General features: G+C 34.2%; 3 protein-coding genes and 2 long non-coding RNA genes across 6 annotated transcripts in view; 2 read left to right on the forward strand and 3 right to left on the reverse strand.

Annotated features, from left to right (window-relative positions):
- The window catches only part of LOC127520214 (uncharacterized), a 253,678-nt gene that overhangs the window by 211,987 nt on the left and 17,433 nt on the right, over positions 1 to 24,258 (reverse strand). The window lies entirely within an intron of this gene.
- LOC127519901 (uncharacterized) lies at positions 1,311 to 8,422 on the reverse strand. 2 transcript variants are annotated; one of them, XR_007931951.1, is made up of 4 exons: positions 8,308 to 8,422; positions 7,061 to 7,124; positions 3,972 to 4,150; positions 1,311 to 1,528 (listed from the first exon to the last, which is right to left on the reverse strand). It is a non-coding gene; the product is annotated as an uncharacterized LOC127519901 (long non-coding RNA). The 2 variants fall into 2 exon arrangements; XR_007931950.1 differs by lacking the exon at positions 7,061 to 7,124 and having other exon boundaries at positions 1,321 to 1,528.
- On the forward strand, positions 5,484 to 10,938 carry LOC127519810 (SLAM family member 9-like). Its single transcript, XM_051907419.1, has 5 exons — positions 5,484 to 5,867; positions 7,151 to 7,468; positions 7,949 to 8,242; positions 8,341 to 8,454; positions 8,855 to 10,938. Exons 1-5 carry the CDS (start codon positions 5,819 to 5,821, stop codon positions 9,040 to 9,042), a joined length of 963 nt encoding a protein of 320 aa, XP_051763379.1. The 5' UTR covers positions 5,484 to 5,818; the 3' UTR covers positions 9,043 to 10,938.
- Positions 8,964 to 22,719, reverse strand: LOC127519921 (uncharacterized). The gene is made up of 2 exons (XR_007931975.1): positions 21,584 to 22,719; positions 8,964 to 12,759 (listed from the first exon to the last, which is right to left on the reverse strand). It is a non-coding gene; the product is annotated as an uncharacterized LOC127519921 (long non-coding RNA).
- LOC127519811 (uncharacterized) lies at positions 12,647 to 18,606 on the forward strand. Its single transcript, XM_051907420.1, has 6 exons — positions 12,647 to 13,251; positions 14,446 to 14,775; positions 16,174 to 16,455; positions 16,563 to 16,676; positions 17,094 to 17,173; positions 18,163 to 18,606. The coding sequence occupies exons 1-6, from the start codon at positions 13,152 to 13,154 to the stop codon at positions 18,214 to 18,216; spliced, it is 960 nt and encodes a 319-aa protein (XP_051763380.1). The 5' UTR covers positions 12,647 to 13,151; the 3' UTR covers positions 18,217 to 18,606.

The raw sequence follows: 24,258 nt of genomic DNA on the forward strand, positions 1-24,258 counted from the left end.
CACACACCTCTCCATTGATGTATTTACCTTTAGCTTGCTTTTGTTTCTTTGCTGCTGTTGTGATCATTTTTTTTAGTTTACATTTGGAAACTACTGCTGATTTCAGGCTTTGTAGACCAGCAGAAGACGCACATTGTGTAATTACTGTCCCTGTTCATCAGGTGTGTTTGGAGATTCAGTGTCAGTGATGGAGGGAGATTCTGTCACTTTATACACTGATCTTACTGAAATACATGAAGATGAAGACATACTGTGGAATTTTGGAGCAGAAAAGTCTCAAATAGCTAAAATGAAGAAACAGAAGCAAATCTTTTTCACATACAGTGATGGTCCTGATGGGAGATTCAGAGACAGACTGAAGCTGGACGATCAAACTGGATCTCTGACCATCACAGACACCAGAACTGAACATGCTGGACTCTATGAAGTAAAGATAAGTGGAGGAACAATTACATCAAAAACATTTAGTGTTTCTGTATATGGTGAGTAAAAAGCTAATTTGTTCAGTCCATCAAATTTTCTTGGTCTGTTAAAGGAATATTTGGTACAAATTAGGCTTAATCAATAATGTACAGAAACAATCAAAATCATCAGAATCATATTTTTTTTAAAAGCAGAAATGTAAAGCTTATAGTTTTATGAAAGCACTTAACATTTATTCGGGTTTATGACATTATGATACTAAGGCAACAGAGCTGTTAAATCATGTTCACATGATTTTGTCTTGTAGCTGTACTATTGAAACAGTATTTTAGCGATTACGGATCGGCCCCATTCACTTCCATTTGAAGTGGCTCACAGAAACAGATTTTTGCATCTTTTTTTTAAACAAAAGTGGGGATGAATGGAAATTATGTTTTGTGGTAATTAATATTATGCCACAAATGCTGTAGATTGAGCTTAACTTGTACTGAAACCAGACTGTTTCAAAATAAGACACCATGAAAATGAGACTGCTGACTAGATTTACCCAGACTGTTTATTCTCTGCTGTTTCTCAGCTCGTCTGCCTGTTCCTGTCATCAGCAGTAACTCTTCACAATGTTCATCATCATCATCATCAAATTGTTCATTGTTGTGTTCAGCTGTGAATGTGAGTCATGTGACTCTCTCCTGGTACAAAGGAAACAGTTTATTGTCCAGCATCAGTGTGTCTGATCTCAGCATCAGTCTCTCTCTACCTCTGGAGGTGGAATATCAGGATAAAAACACCTACAGCTGTGTGCTGAACAATCCCATCAGCAACCAGACTCAACATCTGGACATCACTCAACTCTGTCACACATGTGCAGGTAGGTCTACGTTTGTGGTGGTATTATTTTATTTTTATTTATTGATCTTAGCTCAATAGTCTTCTGTTGTAGATCAGAGTGATACATTCACTTACATTAATGACTGTCTCTCTTTTACTCTCTTTCATCTCCTCCAGACTCTATATATGATAGAGATAGCATCTCTCTGATAGTGTTGATCTCTGCTGCTGCTGCCGGATCTCTGTTGATTGTAGTTGCATTGAGCATCTTCTGCATCTGCAGGAAGTGTAGAAAAGGTCAGGAGAGCGATCAATAATGCATATGTTGATATATTTATCTTTATTAAAGCACAAATTGTGATACAAGATTAAAAACGTTTCCATGTTAACCCAACTGTGATTATTAATACAGTCCAGAAACGAAAGGAAAACAGAATTGATTCAGCACTTTGTAAAGCACGAAAAATGGTAAGTCAGTCTGTCTGGATGACATTTGCAGATTGAAGTTTTGCTTGCAATCAGACAGTCAGTGTGCAGATGTGGGTGACCAGTCTTGGGTCTTTATTATTACCGAAAAAAAATACTGTTTGCACCTGTAAATTAATTTGCACAAATCAAAATGTATTAGCACTCAGAAACATACTGTATCTTTTTCCATGAAGAAAAAAAAAATATTATTGATAAATTATTACATTAAATGATTAGTCCATTAAAAAAAACTGCCATAATTTACTCACCCTACTCAATGCCACATAAGTTTCTTCTGCAGAATGATAAGTTTTAGTCACCATTCACTTTCACTGCATCTTTTTTTCCATACAATAACTATATACTTACTATCATTCCATACATTCTAAACTGTGTTCCCCGGAAGAAAGAGAGTTTAATCTAGAAACGGGTTTAAAAGGTAGACGAGACTGTGTTTGATGTGGTCAGGGAGCAAAAAAAACAGCATTTGTTGGTTAGGTTTTGCATGTTTTAAAGCATGGCAGCTGGTTTAATTTGGTCCTTAGTTGGTCCTTAGCTGGTTTAAGTTGGTCAAGTGCATGTCCTAAGCTGGTCCTAAGCTGATCCTAAGCAACTAGCTCCAGCTCAGGACCAGCTTATAACCAGCTCGTGACCAACTAAGGACCGGCATAAACCAGCTACCATGCTTCAAAACATTCTTTACCAGCACATGCTGTTTTTTTTTTTTTTTTTTTTTTTCAACAGAGAAGCCAGAGGAGCAGAGTCGTGATGGGCTCGTCCTTCTTTAATCACACTCTTTTATTTACCACCACACTGAACAGAGGAAAAGGAGGAACTTAAATACACAGATGTTTAACTCAAATGATGAACAGCTGTGATGATTAGCTAGTGTCCATGGTGACTGATGAGTGGCGGGAAAATAGAACAAAGAAACACATGTGATGAATGAAAAACAAACTGAATGTCCATGATAATGAAACTAAACTGAACTGAACAGACATGTGACAGCATTATATTACCTTTGCATGAAATTACAAAATAAATAAATAAAAATATACAATAAAAATATCTTTATTAAGAAAATGATCAATTATGCTCAAATCTGTCATGGAAAATATGTATAAACATTAATTAAAAAATTTAATAATCAATAAAAAAGGAATTCATACCTGTATTCTATTATGCTGTAAGCCATGGTCCAGCAGTTTGTAAAATGAAATCTTCCTTGTCTGTTCTTCTGGTCTCTCACAGTGCATTATGGGTACTCTCTAGCTATTGAGTGTACATCAGTCGTACATCCATTTTTGCCTGATGCAGTTACAGCAACACAGGCTATAGTTCTTCATCTTTGCTATTATAAGCTAAAAAGTATTTTACAGACACTTTAATAAGGTATCATTTTAAAGGTTGTTCTGCAGTTAATTTTCATTGTGGTCGCATCAGCAGATTACTGACTGAGTTTGTGTTTCCTTGCAGAAATCGAAGAAGGAGCCTGTGTATGAAAATATCCAAAAAAAACGATGATGAAATAGACCTGTTGTATCTATACGGGTCCTGACTCAAACTTTTTTGTTCACAAATTTATTCTCTAGCAGGATCTGTTTTGCTTTCACATTGTTTGATCACATCTATTTTTTTTTAAGTTATGATGTCTGAAATTTTGTTGCTCTGTATTAGTACTTTTTAGTTTAACATGGAAATTTACAAACTTTATTAAATGAACCCACTATGCTCTTTCATCTCTCTCTTCTTTTTACATAAATAAAAAATGTAATATCAAATGTGTTGTATAGTGGTGTACACTAAGTAGCCTCAATATATTCTTCTGGACATGTTGACAAATGCAGCACAAACACATCGTCGCTCTCTAGTGTCCAAGGCAGAAATTGCATTTCTACTTTTGTGCTATAAATAGATGCTGTAGTTCTTACAGAGGAAGAGCTAAAATACAAATAATAATAATAATAATAATAAGTCACCATAAGGCTAATGCCTGTTCATATTGTTTATCGGTGTGTATAGTGTTGTGACTCTCTCCTGGTACAAAGGAAACAGTTTATTGTCCAGCATCAGTGTGTCTGATCTCAGCATCAGTCTCTCTCTACCTCTGGAGGTGGAATATCAGGATAAAAACACCTACAGCTGTGTGCTGAACAATCCCATCAACAACCAGACTCAACATCTGGACATCACTCAACTCTGTCACACATGTGCAGGTACGACAAAGCTGATATATGTGATTATTTACTGACCTGATCTCTGTCTTCTGTTGTAGATCAGACCAACAGATTCACTCACATTAATGACTGTCTCTCTTTTCCTCTCCTTCATCTCCTCCAGACTCTATATATGATAGAGATAGCATCTCTCTGATAGTGTTGATCTCTGCTGGATCTGTGATAATTATAACTCTGTTTGGGATCTTCTGCATCTGCAGGAAAAATAAAAAACTGATCAAGAAAGCAAGCGTTACCTACGGCTTTTAACATGTTATAACAAATAATAATTATAGTAAAAATAATAGCACACTTAAAAAATCTACTCTATTAATGACCCATTTTATGATTTAATATAATTTAAGTAGATAACGCATTTAGTACCTAAATAATGTGAGTGGTTATTGTTTTTTGCATTGATCTACTCTGAGCAGCTCTTTATCTGTCTCACACACACAAAAACTGATTCTGTATTATATTTTATTCTGTTAGTAGTGGGTGTGTGAAAAAAGTTATAATGTCAGATTCAGTTTGGTTATTTCATTTTAAAACTGCAGAATCAGTCATATTTAATTGTGTTCAGTAACACTTCAACTTTGACAGCACTAATAAAACACATATGTTGTAAAAGATCTAGTTGAGTTTTGTGGTTTAATCTCTTCCTGTTGTTCAAGCAGTTCAGATTTGTGAAGATAAGAAAACTTCAGCTGTTCTGTTTCATCATTCAACACTCTACGAAAGAAACACACATAAATCGTTTATTACTAATTTATATTGAGTGTTTGTATCATTTCAGCGGTGAGTCAGATGTAGATCAGTGTGTGATTGTGTTTTTGTCTGTATAATGATCATCACATAGTATATTTGAACGTGCGAAATTTCATTGGATGCTGCAATTGTTGTGATATGACGTCACGGTCTACAGCGTCTTTTTTATAAACATGAATTCAACATATAACATATAGTAATGCATTCAAAATGTAAAAATATACAACCTACTCGACTTTACTGCAAAAATATAATTCTTTTAATTCAGCCAAGAGGTCATGCCGTGACGAATCAATCTTCTACTGGTATTCTACTTCTACTTCTACTATCTTCATGTGTCTAATAAAACACAAAATATATTAAAGCGTCTTTGGTGTTTTCATCGTTTCTACAAAATAAAACCGGAAATCGAGGGTAACACAGTTATGATAGGCAACGCACAGACACGGTGCTGGTTAAAACTGCTTATTTCTCTGGATTTAAACATTCTTGAAAACATCTGGGATAAGTACAAGTCAACAAAATATATAACAATGTTGTAGTGGTTTTTTGGAAATTTGTGCCTTTAATCATTGTTTTTCTGTCTCTGTGTCAAATGTTGTTTCTCATGATGTTTCTGTGGATTAAAGTTCGAAGCTGTTCAGAAACTCTACGCCTACAAACTAACACTGTCACACCTGCTCTCAATACACACTCACACACACGCTATCCACCCACCCAACAGATCAAACCACATTTAGAAAGAAAGAAAGAAAACAACAGCAGCAGGTTTCACTCAGAAGCTTGAATGAGATCATGCACAGTTTTAACTTTGTGCATTGTTTTTGTCCTTCATTACTAAAACTGAGAACTGAATAAACATACACAACAACTTTAAAATCATACAGATATGCTTTTAGCAATTTAACACACTACTTTTCAAAAACTGCTAAATGATAAAGATATAGAATATTTTCACTCATTAAGAACAGACTTAATAACAGAAGAATTATAACATTATATTCAAATGCAGCGAGTGAACAGGAGGGTCCAACTCTGTCGTGGGAGGATTCACAACAGCTTGAGTTTTTTCAGAGGATAGTTTCATGAGACCACACACTGAACCGCTGTAGAAAATGCTTCACATGTTGGTTTTGCTCTGTCTGTGCTGCTGGAGTCTGACTGGTAAGTTATAAAAGCATTTTTTATGGTTTATTTTTTCCATTTCACAGTGGCTGCTGCACACTCAAAAAGTAAAGGTACAAAAGCTGTCACTGGGGCGGCACACTTTCAAAGTGTACTTATGTGTACCATTCACAGACTAATACATACAATTTAGGTACTAATATATACCTTTAAGATATTAATATGCACCGTTTATGAATAAATATTGCATAAGGTGTACTTTTTGAAAGGGTTCGGCCCCACTGAACCTTATTTGAACCTTATTTTATGACAGTATACTGTTTAAATTAGATTTTTTTCATCTGCTGTTATGCATTAAATGAACCATGAATACAGTGAAATCCACTAACTTTAAATTCAGTGTCTGTTCAGAATTTTAAATTGAAATTTACAGATCTGGAAAGGTCATGAAGCTCATTGAGACAAATCAGAAGTCAAAACCTTCCAGTTGCTTTCAAAAATCAGGCCATTTTTATATTTGCTCAAAAATAAACTATATATACTTCTGAGAGATCTACAAAAGTTATGAAAAAGTATTTAGTTGAAATGCGCAGAGACTCTGAGATCATTAGAGACGGATTCAGTCTGTTCCATCTACTGATCTAAAGCTCTGATCAGATCACTTTAAAACAAGTTAGAGTTTAGGGATGTATTGTATCAGTAACGATTAATCTTAAATCTAGATTAAATTGAGGTTTATTTAATAATAATGCTGCACCAAACTTTATTTAAAAATTGCAGACTTACATTATAACAATCATTTTGATCCTCATTTTACTTTAAGATTTGTTTATTTATTTAGTAAATTATATAAGAATTATTTATTATTTATGTATATATTCTTTACAAATACGATATTTTCAGGCGATCCTGCAATGTTTTCTTTGCTTGAATTAATTCTCTCTCTGTAACAGTAGCGGTTTATAAAGACATTTAGCATTTTTCATATTTATTTTCTTTAGTTTAGCAAGAGCTACTGATGTCAGAGAGAAACTTTCTGGTAGTCAGTCAAAAAGTAATATTAACATTGTTGCTTTTTAATTACAATTGCGAATCTATGGTGGACAAAATGAGCCGTAGATTAAAATTTTAGTAACAGGTTAGAATTATAATCCCAGATTTGTTAATCTGTGTTGGATTTCTGATGTTAATAAATGAAAAACAGGGGAGGGGGGTCTGTGTGTATGTCTCACCTTTCTTTTTGTCTTGTGTCTGTGCTGCTGTTCTTCAATTCTGTAAACTGTCAGAAGCTTTAACCTGTATAAAATGTGTTTGTTCATCAGGTGTGTTTGGTGATTCAGTGTCAGTGATGGAGGGAGATTCTGTCACTTTATACACTGATCCTACTGAAATACATGAAGATGACTACATACTGTGGACATTTGGAGCTGAAAACTCTCTCATAGCTAAAATAAAGAAAAAGAATCAAACCTTCAACACATATAATGGTACTGATGAGAGATTCAGAGACAGACTGAAGCTGGACGATCAAACTGGATCTCTGACCATCACAAACATCACAACTGAACATACTGGAGTTTATAAACTACAGATAATTGGAGTGAAACAATCATCAAAAACATTCAGTGTTTCTGTCTATGGTGAGTAGAGATCATCTGTCCAAACGTTCACATATTCTTGTTTTATTTTACTGGAACTATTTTAATTTTAAAATGATTTACGATTTTAGTGTGTGAGATGACAAACAGGAATTTACAGGATTAAAGAGTATTATTTTACAATTAATTACTGTAATCAGAAATGTACTGTGACATCAAAGCACGATGGATCATTTTCTTACAAATGACTGTGAATCCACAGCAGAACAATGCTCTTGATTCACTGTGAATTCACATTATAAAGTTATCTTTAACCATGAAACTGTAAGAAATTATGCTGTTTACCAAACTCTAAAATCTTTAGTATGAATATAAAGATTTGTTTTAGCATTAAGCATGAAAATGTACCAATAACTTATCTCATATTCATAACTGTCTGTAGATGCATCTTTCACAGTAGTGAAGAAACAAGCATTTTTATTAGATCAGTTTGTATTCGTCTATTTCTCTGATGTCTTTCAGCTCGTCTGCCTGTTCCTGTCATCAGCAGTAACTCTTCACAATGTTCTTCTTCATCATTATCTTCAAATTGTTCATTGGTGTGTTCAGCTGTGAATGTGAGTCATGTGACTCTCTCCTGGTACAAAGGAAACAGTTTATTGTCCAGCATCAGTGTGTCTGATCTCAGCATCAGTCTCTCTCTACCTCTGGAGGTGGAATATCAGGATAACAACACCTACAGCTGTGTGCTGAACAATCCCATCAGCAACCAGACTCAACATCTGGACATCACTCAACTCTGTCACACATGTGCAGGTACAACAGCGCTGATATAATGATCTCTGTCTTCTGTTGTAGATCAAACTGACAGATTCACTTACATTAATGACTGTCTCTCTTTTCCTCTCCTTCAGTTCCTCCAGTCTCAGTGTCTCTGATAGTGTTGATCTCTGCTGGATCTCTGTTGATTATATCTCTGTTCGGGATCTTCTGCATCTGCGGAAAATGTAGAAAAACAGACCAACTAGGCAAGTGTTACTGCTTTTTACCAAATAATACAAATAAATAATAATAATAATTGTTATTATAGAACACATTAATAATCTATAGTAAATACATGATTCAGGTTATATTATAATGTAATATAATTCAAGTAATGCCATTTAGTTCCTAAATAATGTGTGTGGTTGTTGGTTTTTGGTCTTTTCTTGTCTCACACACAAAAACTTCAGTATAATGATTTAGTATTTACTGTTTTACTCTGCTAGTAGTGAGTAAGAAAAAAGTAATAATGCCATATTAAATTTGTTAATGCCACTTTTTAAAACTACAGCATCAAATATATTTAACTGTGTGCAGTAACACTTCAACTTTGACAGAGCTAATAATAATGTTTTGTGGTTTAATCTCTTCCTGTTGTTCAAACAGTTCAGATTTGTGAAGATGAGAAAACTTCAGCCGTTCTGTTTCATCATTCAACGCTCTACGAAAGAAACATACATAAATCAGTAAGATTTATTTACAAGAAAAATCACAATAAAGACATAATATTACAAAAGTTTCTATTTCAGATAAATGCTGTTCATTTGAACTTTCTATTCATCAAAGAACCCTAAAAAATGTACAAAAAATGTACTGTTTTCAACATTGATAATAATCAGAAATCTTTGTTGAGCAGCAAATCATCATATCAGAATGATTTCTGAAGGATCATGTGACACTGAAGACTGGAGGAATGATGCTGAAAATTCAGCTTTGATCACAGGAATAAATAATATTTTACAATATATTCACATAGAAAACAGGTATTTTAAATAGTAAAAAAAATACAATATTATTGTTTTTGTGTGTCTTTGAGCAAATAAACGCAGCCTTGGTGAGTAGAAAAGGCTTGTTTTAAAAACATTAAAAATTTTGCCATTCTAAAACTTATGGTAGCGTAGAGTATATGGTAGTGTATATAAAACTTGTGGTAGATTTTATTTTATTTATACAGTAATTATTGAAATCTGAATTGTTTAAGAGATCTACAGTAAATCTGATTGTTATTGTTTTGAATAAGCGACCTCTAGTGACAAAACTTGCATACTGTACCTTTAAGTCTGCACAGTTCATGCTAATATTACTAGTTTAATATTTGATCATATTTTTTTGCAAAAACCACTGAATGTTTTTTCCATTTAAAATATTTGACTATCTCTTGTGTGATGTTTTAACAGAGAGCTGAAGAGTACAGTCACGTGGAGTATGTCTGTCAGCATGAGAAGATGATTCAGTCTTTACCAGATCCATCTGTGACCATTTTATAGTAAACTCCTGCAGTCTATAGTATTAATATTGAGATTGATATTAAGATCATCTCAAGACCTTGTTTTTGTCTTTTTAATATATTCATTGTATAAATTTAGTCATTTTAAGAATAAATCAATGTATGATTCACTGTTGTAATATTTGTGACATCATGCATTTGTTTGATGGTTAAAAAATTTCTTTAGTTTTCATCAGTTTTGGTGTGTAAAAAAAGGGAGAAACGCTGCTAACAGACAATTTTTTCAGTATTAACAGCACTGTTATCCAAAACTGAGTAACAACACATTTTGTCCAAGGCTGTGATCTGTTCTGTGACAAGTGGGACTGGTTCATGAAACAAATACTTCAAAATTCAATAAAAAGTGCTATCTTCTTGATGCAAAAACTGATCCAATGAGATCCAGGTAGTCCAGCAATGATTATGTCAGAGATCAAATTTGAATAAGGAATAACAAATTTAGTAAGTAAAAATGTAAAATTATAGAGACAAACAAATTAATCAAGTAAATAATAGTTTATAAGAAAATCCAAAGTATTGTATAACAGATGAAGAGTGAAGATCAGAGCATAGAGAAAGGAAGAACGAAAGAAGATCTCCGCAGAATGAAAGGAGAAGAGGTAGAAGGAGAAGCAAAATGCATTAAGTAGAAAGGAAGTGAAGAGCAAAATAAGAGCAACGACTGCAGGAAACGTACTTACACCCCCTTAAACTTATGTTTTGGTATAATAAGAAAAGGTCAAACAGACTTATATCATATGTCATAGTTAACGGCTAGGTCAGAGTGACTGGTCAAATGTCAAAAGATAGATGAGATTAGATACAGAAGGTCTTGTTTTGACACCTTTAAGAGATCTTGCATTATTCAAAGGTACATCAAGTTCAAATGAGCAACAAATTCTGAAAACTTCATTGCTTCTGCAGTTTTTGGAAGGCATCCAATATAGCCACAAATGTGCCAATATAACTTGTCCCGCTGAAACACTTGAAGAACAATTGAATATAGCAAGCATACTCTTAAAGATAAAAGAAGATACAATGAAGAATAACCATAAATGAGCACAATAAAGAGTAAATACTTGAAAATATGATGAGGATTAATATATGGAGTAGGAGTACCTGAATATATGAAATCAAAGATAATGTGATAATCATAAGCCATAAATGATTAACATGAAATCTGAATAAAAATGTATAAATATTGACCATTTTGGATCCACCACTTCTCAATCGCAGTTTTTACTTAGTTTGGTCTTTGTTGTGGTGAAGCTTGACCAAAGAGAAGCTAAGAGGCCAACTCTGATGCTTTTTTGGTAACAGCCACTAGGAGGCGCTTCGGTAGAGCGGCCGCCATTTTGGGGTGAAATGCCAAATGAACAACAGATACACATGACAAAATGACATTAATATAAGACAACACTGCAAAAACAGTTTACTATCAAGTTATATTCCTTGTACTATATATATATATATTTGTCCATTTTTCTGATGCATGTCCCTAATTTCATATATTGGTATTAATTCAGTAATTCGAAGAATTTTAACCCAAACTGACATTGTTTCTAGAGAGCAAAGGTGTTGTGAAAAAAAGTGGTAAACTTAAAGTCTGTAAAATAAACTGTTAAAAGAATTTGATGATCACTAGTCTAGTGATTTACATATGAAAAACACATAGTCCATATTAAAAGCCTCCACAAAAGTGTCACTGGTGAAACATAACACTGGTAGGTCTACAACACTACAGCTGAATAGTTACAAATGTAGAAACAATCAATTTTCCTCTACATAATGGTGTAGTTGAATCTAACAGCAGGGGTTAATTCAATTGAAAAAGTGCTAGTGAGCGCCATCTAGTGTTTAAAATAAGACTTCACTTCTTTTGGAATATTAAAGTGTTAGTTCACCCAAAAATGAAAATTCTGTCATTAATTACTCACCCTTGTGCCGTTTTACACCCGTAAGACCTTCGTTGATCTTCGGAACGCAAATTGAGATATTTTTGTTTAAATCCGATGGCTCCATGAGGCCTACATAGGGAGCAATGGCATTTCCTCTCTCAAGATCCATAAAGGTACTAAAAACATATTTAAATCAGTTCATGTGAGTACAGTGGTTCAATATTAATATTATAAAGCGACGAGAATATTTTTGGTGTGCCAAAAAAAACAAAATAATGAATTATTTAGTGATGGCCGATTTCAAAACACTGCTTCAGGAAGATTCGGAGCGTAATGAATAAAATGAGTTTTTAAAATATTACAACATTTTCCATGTTTTATAGCGGTTGTACCGAATGACCTGATGTTTTGGGACATGCGTATGAGCAAGTGAAAACATGAATTTTTCAAGTAGTTAAGAGAGAGTTAGTTACTTTGCTTCACAACCATGTGGTCCTTTGCAGGTGTCTGAATGATGTCACATCCTGTCACATGATATTGAACGCATGACTTGATCCAAAACGGTCCCTTTATATTGGTTACTCTGAATGACATCAATGAAATTCATTTTTCCGGATATTCTCTCTCATAGCAAAGCAACGACTTCTACACATAATTTTAATACCATTTCGCACTATGTTAATATATGATGTTATAAAATCATGCCAGAATAAAAAATACATACATTTATTACATTTTAAGATATTTTAATCACTAATGAAATGGCTGTATTGGCCTTTGGACGGTTAAACCGAATGACCTTTTGACACTTCAAAATCTTTTAAAATACCTTTATATGTAGCAAAATATAATTAAAACCTTTTGGATTCAATAAAAGAGATCTTGTTGCACTACCTTACATACTTTGGATGTCATATCTTTGTTCTTTATTATTATTAAGGCCTTTGGACAAAAACTGACCTGTCATGTCATTGACCCATATATTAACTTAAAAAACAAAATAATAATAATAACTTTCAGATTAAACTTGTGAATGTCAGTGTTAAATATGATGATTGTGTTTCTGTCTCTGTGTCAAATGCAGTTTCTCATGTTTCAGTTCAAAGAATCAGGAAGAAACTCATCACCTACAACCCGAACACAGTCACACCTGATCTGAATACACTATCTCTTCAAGATGTTCGTCCAGCTCAAACCACATTTCTGAAGAAAAACCACCGCAGCAGGTTTCAGTTTGACTGAACGACACTAAAACTAGCACAGAGAGATCAGACACGATTTGAACTTTGTACTTTTTTTTCAAAGACTAAAACTGAGAACTGAATAAATATACACAATTTTAAAATCACAATGGTTTATTTACATATGTGACTTGAAGGAAACCAAAAGTAATCAGATTACATTACTTTCATATTGTGGTGCTTGGATTACGTCACTGGATACTTTTTTAAGTAAGTGTGCAAATGCAGCGAGTGAACAGGAGGGTCAAACTCTTGTGGGAGGATTCACACCAGCTTGAATGATTTCAGCAGATAGTTTTATTAAAGCAGATGCTGAACGAATGAAGAAAATGCTTCACATGTTTGTTTTGTTCTGTTTGTACTGGATGAGCCTGACTGGTAAGTTAAAATATTTTTCCATTTTAGCGCAATACAGTAACTGCAGTCACAAAAAAAAAAAAAAAAAAAGGTCCAAAACCTGTCACCGGGGCAGCACACTTTCTAATAGTACTATATGAATTTAGGTACTAATACGTACACTTTAAATATTAATATACCTTAATTAATATACCTTCAAGTACTAATATGCACCTTTAAGGGTAAATAAGGTACCCAATAGCACCTTTTGAAACTGCTCCCATTTTTACCTTATTTTCTGATGAATCATGAATATTGTGAAATCCACTAACTTTAAATTCAGTCTCTCTTTAGATTTTTTAATTGAAATTTCCAGGTCTGGAAATCAATGGAAATCTCTACAGTGAATGTAAATGTTTCTGTTTTTGCTCTGCATTGAGGCTTAGAAAGTCAAAACCATTAAGTTGTTTTAAAATATCAGGCCATTTTTATATTCTTTAAAAAAAAAATACATATGCTTTTGCAGTAATCACAAACATCTATAAAAGTTATGGAAATGTATTAGTCAAAATGCGCATAAACCCTGAATCTGCCTAATTCAGTCTTCAGTAGAAATGTCTTTTTTATTTATTGAAAATATCCAACACAATAAGACTTGTACTTTCAATCACAAAGTATTTGTTAACTATGTAATTTTAAACACTACAGCAGATAACTTTAAAACAAATATTTTATATATTCTTTACACATAAGAAACATTTACATTAAGTGCTGCTGCAATGTTACATTAATATTATCTCTCTGTAACAGTAGCAGTTTATAAAGACAGTTGATATTTTACACATTTATCTCATTTATCTCCTTTATTACACATTTAGCTGCTTTTCCGGCTCTTCTGGAAATTTTCCGGTTGTCAGTCAAAAAGGAAATTTAATATTAACATTATTGATGTTTAATTACAATTGTAAATCCATGGTGGCCAAAATGAATCATAGATGAGACTTATAATTAATCAAAAGTAAGAATTATAACCCCTGATATGTTGATTTGTGCTTAAAATGAAGTGATGCAACCAGATCTAAGTGTTTGTCTGTTCATATATCTCAACTTTCATTTAGTTTGTGTTTCTGTTGCTATTCTGGATGTTCTCAACTTCACATGTAAACACAATCTACAGCTGATTTCAGGCTTTGTAAACCATCAGATGTATTAATCTGTGTAAAATCTGTTCTCCAGGTGTGTTTGCTGCTGAAACAAATAAAATACTGTCAGTAATGGAGGGAGATTCTGTCACTTTATACATTGATGATACTGAAATACAGAAAGGCGACAATATACTGTGGAAATATGGAGCTGAAAAGCATGTTATAGCTGAAATCAGTAGAAATTATGGATTGTTCATCACATATAACGGCACTGATGGGAGATTCAGAGACAGACTGAAGCTAGACGATCAAACTGGATCTCTGACCATCACAAACACCAGAGCTGAACATGCTGGAGTTTATCAACTAGAGATAAGGGGAGTGGATCTGACATCAAAAACATTCAATGTTTCTGTCTATGGTGAGTAGAGATCATAAATTAATTTTAAAGTAATTTAAGATTTTGGTACAGATGACAAACACTCACAAACGGTCATTATATAACAGTCCACTGGACCAAATGTATGCTGGATCATTTTCTTTCAAATGACCATTAATCAACAGCAGAACACTGCTAATATTACAGTAGTTAACTGCTCTTGTTTTATAATAATAATAATAAACTTTATTTTCTATGGCGCCTTTAAAAAGTAGCATCTCAAAGCGCTTCACAAAAAGATTAAACAAAACATACAATTATACAGGCAATACTTTAAAATAACTGAGGAACGTCCACGGGGCTCATGCTGAGTTGGTGATTATACAGCACAACGATACCCCACCTCTACCAGAGGATCGCGGGAGATCAAATGATCCATATCCAGCAGGAGTAAGTTCATTAAAGAGAAGACCATCGGACTCTTTGTGCTAGGTTTCCATTAAACACACAAGGTCCAATTTTTCTTCTGTAATAATGTCAGATAACATCACAGCCTCGTTATTGACAAAGAGCGCGTTGAAAAGTGCTGATTTCAACATACGAGGAGCAGCTGATGAAACCGGAGGAACCCCCACTTGCTTTAGAGCCGATAGGTTGTTAAAATTAATCTGTGAAGAGAACGGGGCACCAAAGGCAACTTGCCAATTCTGGTGCCAATCGAGCTGCACGGCGTTGAACAGTGAGCACAGGTCCCACTAGAGGACGTCAGGCCCTCATGCCACCCTCATGAAGTCCATTTCTGACTGTTTGGTCAGAAATGTGTACACCAGTATCCTGCTTGAGGTCATTTTGTAGGGCTCTGGCAGTGCTCCTCCTGTTCCTCCTCACACAAAGGAGCAGATACCGGTCCTGCTGCTGGGTTATTGCCCTTCTACGTCCCTGTCCAGCTCTCCTCGTGTAACGGTCTGTCTCCTGGTATCTCCTCTATGCTGTTGAAACTGTGCTGAGAGACACAGCAAACCTGTTTGCGACGGCACGTATGGATGTGCCATCCTGGAGGAGCGGGACTGCCTGTGCAACCTGATTGTGTTGCAGGTACTGCCTCATGCTACAGACAGTGACAAGGACCCTAACAAAACACAAAACTAAAGACAAATCAGTGAGGAAGAACAAGGAGAGAACAGTTGTCTATGGCCTCCACCTGCAAAATCATTCCCTTTTTGTGGGTTGTCTTGCTGTTGCATCTCCTATTCTCACTTTCATTTGCACCAAAGCAGGTGAAACTTATGTTAAACCGGTCAGCAAGGTAGCCAAGGCACACATAGATAGTAAAACATGCAGTCCCATTATATACTGTAATTTTACAGCAACTCAGTGCATTAAACCAAGCATTTTTTTTATGATTTATCTGTATTCCTTTTATTTTCTGATGTCTTTCAGCTCGTCTGCCTGTTCCTGTCATCAGCAGTAACTCTTCACAATGTTCTTCATCATCAAATTGTTCATTGGTGTGTTCAGCTGTGAATGTGAGTCATGTGACTCTCTCCTGGTACAAAGGAAACAGTTTATTGTCCAGCATCAGTGCGTCTGATCTCAGCATTAGTCTCTCTCTACCTCTGGAGGTGGAATATCAGGATAAAAACACCTACAGCTGTGTGCTGAACAATTCATTCACTAACCAAACAAGACATCTGGACATCACTCAACATCACACATGTGCAGGTACGACAGAGCTGATATATGTGATTATTTACTGACCTGATCTCTGTCTTCTGTTCTAGATCAGACTGATTCAACCACATTAATGACTCTTTTCCTCTCTCCTTCAGTTCCTCCAGTCTCAGTCTCTCTGATAGTGTTGATCTCTGCTGGATCTCTGTTGATTATAACTCTGTTCAGGATCTTCTGTATCTGCGGAAAATGTAGAAAAACAGACCAACCAGGCAAGTGTTATTGCTTTTAACCATATAATACAAATAAATAATAATAATAATAATTATTATTATTATTATTTTTATAGAACACGTTAATAATCTACAGTAAATGCATGAATCAGTTGATAGGTTATATTATAATGTAACATAATTCATGTAGGTAATGCCATTTAGTTCCTAACTAATGTGTGTGGTTGTTGGTTTTTGGTCTTTTCTCGTCTCACACACAAAATCAGATTTAGTATTTACTGTTTTACTCTGCTAGTAGTGAGTAAGAAAAAAAGTAATAATGCCATATTAAATTTGTTAATGCCACTTTTTCAAACTACAGCATCAAATATATTTAACTGTGTGCAGTAACACTTCAACTTTGACAGCGCTAATAATAATGTTTTGTGGTTTAATCTCTTCCTGTTGTTCAAACAGTTCAGATTTGTGAAGATGAGAAAACTTCAGCCGTTCTGTTTCATAATCCAATGCTCTACGAAAGAAACACACATAAATTGGTGAGATTTATAAGAAAAATCACAATAAAGACATAATATTACCAAAGTTTCTATTTCAGATAAATGCTGTTCATTTGAACTTTCTATTCATCAAAGAACCCTAAAAAATGTACAAAAAAATTACTGTTTTCAACATTGATAATAATCAGAAATCTTTGTTGAGCATCAAATCATCATATCAGAATGATTTCTGAAGGATCATGCGACACTGAAGACTGGAGGAATGATGCTGAAAATTCAGCTTTGATCACAGAAATAAATTATATTTTACAATATATTCACATAGAAAACAGGTATTTTAAATAGTAAAAAAAATACAATATTATTGTTTTTGTGTGTCTTTGAGCAAATAAACGCAGCCTTGGTGAGTAGAAAAGGCTTGTTTTAAAAACATTAAAAATTTTGCCATTCTAAAACTTATGGTAGCGTAGAGTATATGGTAGTGTATATAAAACTTGCGGTAGATTTTATTTTATTTATGCAGTAATTACTGAAATCTGAATTTAAAACTTGACTCTTCTGTAGTTACATCGTGACCAACGGTCTTAGTACACGATGTAACTACAGAAGAGTCGAGTTTTAAATAGGAAAAATATTGAAACTCTTTGGTCATTTTTTTAACGATATGCTAACGGTCTAATCAGATTCAATGAACTATGCTAAGCTATGCTAAAAGTGGTTCCGCCAGACCCGGAGATTGGCTGAATGGATTCGAAAACCGTAAAACTCAACTGTTTAACTCTAGGGGAGTTGGAAAATGAGCCTATTTTCAAAAAAAGTGGAGTGTTCCTTTAAGAGATCTACAGTAAATCTGATTGTTATTGTTTTGAATAAGCGACCTCTAGTTACAAAACTTGCATACTGTACCTTTAAGTCTGCACAGTTCATGCTAATATTACTAGTTTAATAATTGATCATATTTTTTTCCGAAAACCACTGAATGTTTTTTCCATTTAAAATATTTGACTATCTCTTGTGTGTTTTAACAGAGAGCTGAAGAGTACAGTCGTGTGGAGTATATGTCTGTCAGCATGAGAAGATGATTCAGTCTTTACCAGATCCATCTGTGATCATTTTATAGTAAACTCCTGCAGTCTATAGTATTAATATTGAGATTGATATTAAGATCATCTCAAGACCTTGTTTTTGTTATTTTTAAAATATATCCAATGTATAAATTTGGTCATTTTAAGAATAAGTCAATGTGTATTCCCTGTTGTAATATTTGTAACATCATGCAATTGTTTGATGGTTATAGATTTCTTTCGTTTTCATCAGTTTTGATGAGTAAAAAAAGGGAGAAACGCTGCTAACAGACGTATTTTTTTTCAGTATTATAACAGCGCTGTTATAACTGAGTAACAACACATTTTGTTCCAAGGCTGTGATCTATTCTGTGACAAATGGGATTGGTTCATGAAACAAATCCTTCAAAATTCAATAAAAAGTGCTATCTTCTCAATCACATTTCTTACTTAGTTTGGTCTGTTGGGGTGAAGCTTGACCAAAGAGAAGCCAAGATGCTGATGCTTTTTTGGGTAACAGCCACCAGGTGGTGCTTCGGTAGCGCGGTCGCCATTTTGGTGTGAAAATGCCAAATGGACCACAGCACAGATACACAGAAACAGACAGAATGACAACGAAAGATAGGCTAAGTCACCCAAAATCGGCGAATCTCACAGCCAGATCAGAAGCGCAATAGAAAATTTCTCAAATTAAGTCATCAGTAAATTTTTCATGACATCTACAGTAAATGTTGTATTGTCTTGTGTTTTATGTTATCAGTTGTGGAATCCAACCATTAAAGGGGTAGTTCACCCAAAAATGAAAATTATCCCATTATTTACTCACCCTCAAGCCATCCTATGTGTATATGACCATCTTCTTTCAGATGAACACAATCGGAGATATATTTAAAAATATTCTTAGTCCCCCAAGGTTTATAATGGTTGTGAATGGGGGGCCAAATTCTGAAGACAGAAGAAATACATCCATCAATAAAAAAATGAATCCATACGACTCCAGAGGGATAATAAAGGCCTTTTGAAGCAAAGGGATGCGCTTTTGTAAGAAAAATATCCATATTTAAAACTTTATAAATTCAAATAACGAGCTTCTGGCGGATGACCGTACGCATACTGCGCACTTCAATTTGGGCGGAAGAGAAACCTTTGACCTGACATGATGACGCAATGATGAACACGGAGGAGCAGAGGAGAAAGCAAAACAAAACACTAGTCACGAATTAGAAGTTTAAAACAAGAAATTTTAAAGAGAAATGTCAGAGGATTTCGATATAAGAGGAGCTTGGTTTGTTGCCCAGCCGTATTTGTTTGAACCGCGAGAGGCGTCTAAGCTTTCACTACTCCTACATTCTGCGTCATACATCGCGTCATTTGGCGCAAGGCGACTTGCGCATTCTGTTTGAATATATAATGTTTTAAATATGGATATTTTTCATACAAAAACACATTCCTTCGCTTCAAAAGGCCTTTATTCTCCCTCTGGAGTCGTATGGATTCATTTTTTTTTTTATGGATGGATGCATTTTTTCTGTCTTCAGAATTTGGCCCCCCATTCACAACCATTATAAACTTTGGAGGACTAAGAATATTTTTAAATATATCTTGGATTGTGTTCGTCTGAAAGAAGATCATATACACATAGGATGGCTTGAGGGTGAGTAAATCTTGGAATAATTTTCATTTTTGGGTGAACTGTCCCTTTAAGCACAGAGTTGAGGTAGTTTCAGCCTACTTTATTATTTCTATAAACTTAAATTATAGCTTTACACATTTACAATTACTATTACTAGTTACTATTACTCCGGTCTGAAATATAGGCCTATATTGTACGTTTTAATCCCCTGGATCACGCTACAAAAATGATCTTATAGAACATGATGCATTGCTGTGTCTGTTATCCCATAATTGCCACTTTTGGACACAATGGCTGTTTTTTTTTCTCCATAGTCTTGCTTTAACGGACATTTATATAAGACAACACTGCAAAAACAGTTTACTGTCAAGTTATATTCCTGTTATTTATTTATTTATTGTCATTTTTTCTGATGCATGTCCCTAATTTCATATATTGGTATTAATTCAGTGTTTATAATGCTAATACTTGAACTTCAAAGAATTTCAACCCAAACTGACATGGTTTCTAGAGAGCAAACGTTTTGTGAAAAAAAGTGGTAGACTTAAAGTCTGTAAAATAAACTTTTAGAAGAATTTTATGATCATTAGTCTAGATCACAAGCCTCCAATAAAAGTGTCACTGGTGAAACATAACACTGGTAGGCCTATAACACTACAACTGAATAGTTACAAATGTGAAACAGCATTCAATTTTCCTCTACATAATGGTGGTTAAATCTAACAGCAGGGGTTAATTTAAAGGTTCCATGGCATGAAAAATTCACTTTATGAGGTTTGTTAACATTAATATGAGTTCCCTTAGCCTGCCTATGGTGGCTAGAAAAGGCGATAGGTGTAAACCGAGCCCTGGGTATCCTGCTTCCGAATGACGATATTTTCAAACAATGCTAACAGGCTGATAGCTAGCTAGCTAGTTAGATTGCTAGCTAGCTAGCAAATGACAATCAAACATTTTATATTTAGTACAAGTTTTTAAAATATTGCAACATTTTCCATGTTTTATAGCGGTTGTACCGAATGACCTGATGTTTTGGGACATGGGTATGAGCAAGTGAAAATGAATTTTTCAAATAGTTAAGAGAGAGTTAGTTACTTTGCTTCACGACCACGTGGTCCTTTGCAGGTATCTGAATGATGTCACATCCGGTCACATGATATTGAACGCATGACTTGATCCAAAATGGTCCCTTTATATTGGTTACTCCGAATGACATCAATGAAATTCATTTTTCCGGATATTCTCTCTCATAACAAAGAAACGACTTCTACACATAATTTTAATACCCTTTCGCACTATGTTAATATATGATGTTATAAAATCATGCCAGAATAAAAAATATATACATTTATTACATTTTAAGATATTTTAATCACTAATGAAATGGCTGTATTGGCCTTTGGACGGTTAAACCGAATGACCTTTTGACACTTCAAAATCTTTAAAATACCTTTTATATGTAGCAAAATATAATTAAAACCTTTTGGATTCAATAAAAGAGATCTTGTTGCACTACCTTACATACTTTGGATGTCATATCTTTGTTTTTTATTATTTTTAAGGCCTTTGGACAAAAACTGACCTGTCACGTCATTGACCCATATATTAACTTAAAAAACAAAATAATAATAATAACAACTTTCAGATTAAACTTGTGAATGTCAGTGTTAAATATGATGATTGTGTTTCTGTCTCTGTGTCAAATGCAGTTTCTCATGTTTCAGTTCAAAGAAGCAGGAAGAAACTCATCACCTACAAACGAACACTGTCACACCTGATCTGAATACACTATCTCTTCAAGATGTTCGTCCAGCTCAAACCACATTTCTGAAGAAAAACCACCGCAGCAGGTTTCAGTTTGACTGAACGACACTAAAACTAGCACAGAGAGATCAGACACGATTTGAACTTTGTACTTTTTTTCAGACTAAAATTGAGAACTGAATAAATATACACAATTTTAAAATCACAATGGTTTATTTACATATGTGACTTGAAGGAAACCAAAAGTAATCAGATTACATTACTTTCATATTGTGGTGCTTGGATTACGTTACTGGATACTTTTTTAAGTAAGTGTGCAAATGCAGCGAGTGAACAGGAGGGTCAAATTCTTGTGGGAGGATTCATATACGCTTGAATGATTTCAGCAGATAGTTTTATTAAAGCAGATGCTGAACGAATGAAGAAAATGCTTCACATGTTTGTTTTGTTCTGTTTGTATTGGATGAGTCTGACTGGTAAGTTAAAATTTTTTTATGGTTTAATTTTTTTTCCATTTTAGAGCAATACAGTAACTGTCACAAAAAAAAGGTACAAAAGCTGTCACCGGGGCGGCACACTTTCAAATAGTGCTATATGAATTTAGGTACTAATACGTACACTTTAGATATTAATATACCTTCAAGTACTAATATGCACCTTTAAGGGTAAATAAGGTACCCAATAGCACCTTTTGAAACTGCTCCCATTTTTACCTTATTTTCTGATGAATCATGAATATTGTGAAATCCACTGACTTTAAATTCAGTCTCTCTTCAGATTTTTTAATTAAAAAATTTCCAGGTCTGGAAATCAATGGAAATCTCTACAGTGAATGTAAATGTTTCTGTTTTTGCTCTGCATTGAGGCTCAGAAAGTCAAAACCTTTAAGTTGTTTTAAAATATCAGGCCATTTTTATATTCTTTAAAAAAAAAAAATACATATGCTTTTGCAGTAATCACAAACATCTATAAAAGTTATGGAAATGTATTAGTCAAAATGTGCATAAACCCTGAATCTGCCTAATTCAGTCTTCAGTAGAAATGTCTTTTTTATTTATTGAAAATATCCAACACAATAAGACTTGTACTTTCAATCACAAAGTATTTGTTAACTATGTAATTTTAAACACTACAGCAGGTAACTTTAAAACAAATATTTTATATGTTCTTTACACATAAGAAACATTTACATTAAGTGCTGCTGCAATGTTACATTAATGTTATCTCTCTGTAACAGTAGCAGTTTATAAAGACAGTTGATATTTTACACATTTATCTTATTTATCTCCTTTATTTATTACACATTTAGCTGCTTTTCCGGCTCTTCCGGAAATTTTCCGGTACTCAGTCAAAAAGGAAATTTAATATTAACATTATTGATGTTTAATTACAATTGTAAACCCATGGTGGCCAAAATGAATCATAGATGAGACTTATAATTAATCAAAAGTAAGAATTATAACCCCTGATATGTTGATTTGTGCTTAAAATGAAGTGATGCAACCAGATCTAAGTGTTTGTCTGTTCATATATCTCAACTTTCATTTAGTTTGTGTTTCTGTTGCTATTCTGGATGTTCTCAACTTCACATGTAAACACAATCTACAGCTGATTTCAGGCTTTGTAAACCATCAGATGTATTAATCTGTGTAAAATCTGTTCTTCAGGTGTGTTTGCTGCTGAAACAACTGAAACACAGTCAGTGCCAGTGATGGAGGGAGATTCTGTCACTTTACACATTGATGCTGCTGAAATACAGAAAGGCGACAATATACTGTGGAAATATGGAGCTGAAAAGCATGTTATAGCTGAAATCAGTAGAAATTATAAATTGTTCTACACATATAATGGTCCTGATGGGAGATTCAGAGACAGACTGAAGCTGGACAATCAAACTGGATCTCTGACCATCACAAACACCAGAGCTGAACATGCTGGAGTTTATCAACTAGAGATAAGGGGAGTGGATCTGACATCAAAAACATTCAATATTTCTGTCTATGGTGAGTAGAGATCATAAATTAATTTTAAAGTAATTTAAGATTTTGGTACAGATGACAAACACTCACAAACGGTCATTATATAACAGTCCACTGGACCAAATGTATGCTGGATCATTTTCTTTCAAATGACCATTAATCAACAGCAGAACACTGCTAATATTACAGTAGTTAACTGCTCTTGTTTTATAATAATAATAATAAACTTTATTTTCTATGGCACCTTTAAAAAGTAGCATCTCAAAGTGCTTCACAAAAAGATTAAACAAAACATACAATTATACAGGCAATACTTTAAAATAACTGAGGAACGTCCACGGGGCTCATGCTGAGTTGGTGATTATACAGCACAACGATACCCCACCTCTACCAGAGGATCGCGGGAGATCAAATGATCCATATCCAGCAGGAGTAAGTTCATTAAAGAGAAGACCATCGGACTCTTTGTGCTAGGTTTCCATTAAACACACAAGGTCCAATTTTTCTTCTGTAATAATGTCAGATAACATCACAGCCTCGTTATTGACAAAGAGCGCATTGAAAAGTGCTGATTTCAACATACGAGGAGCAGCTGATGAAACCGGAGGAACCCCCACTTGCTTTAGAGCCGATAGGTTGTTAAAATTAATCTGCGAAGAGAACGGGGCACCAAAGGCAACTTGC

The sequence above is a fragment of the Ctenopharyngodon idella genome, chromosome 10, assembly GCF_019924925.1.
Source record: "Ctenopharyngodon idella isolate HZGC_01 chromosome 10, HZGC01, whole genome shotgun sequence".
NCBI classification, from domain to species: Eukaryota; Metazoa; Chordata; class Actinopteri; order Cypriniformes; family Xenocyprididae; genus Ctenopharyngodon; species Ctenopharyngodon idella.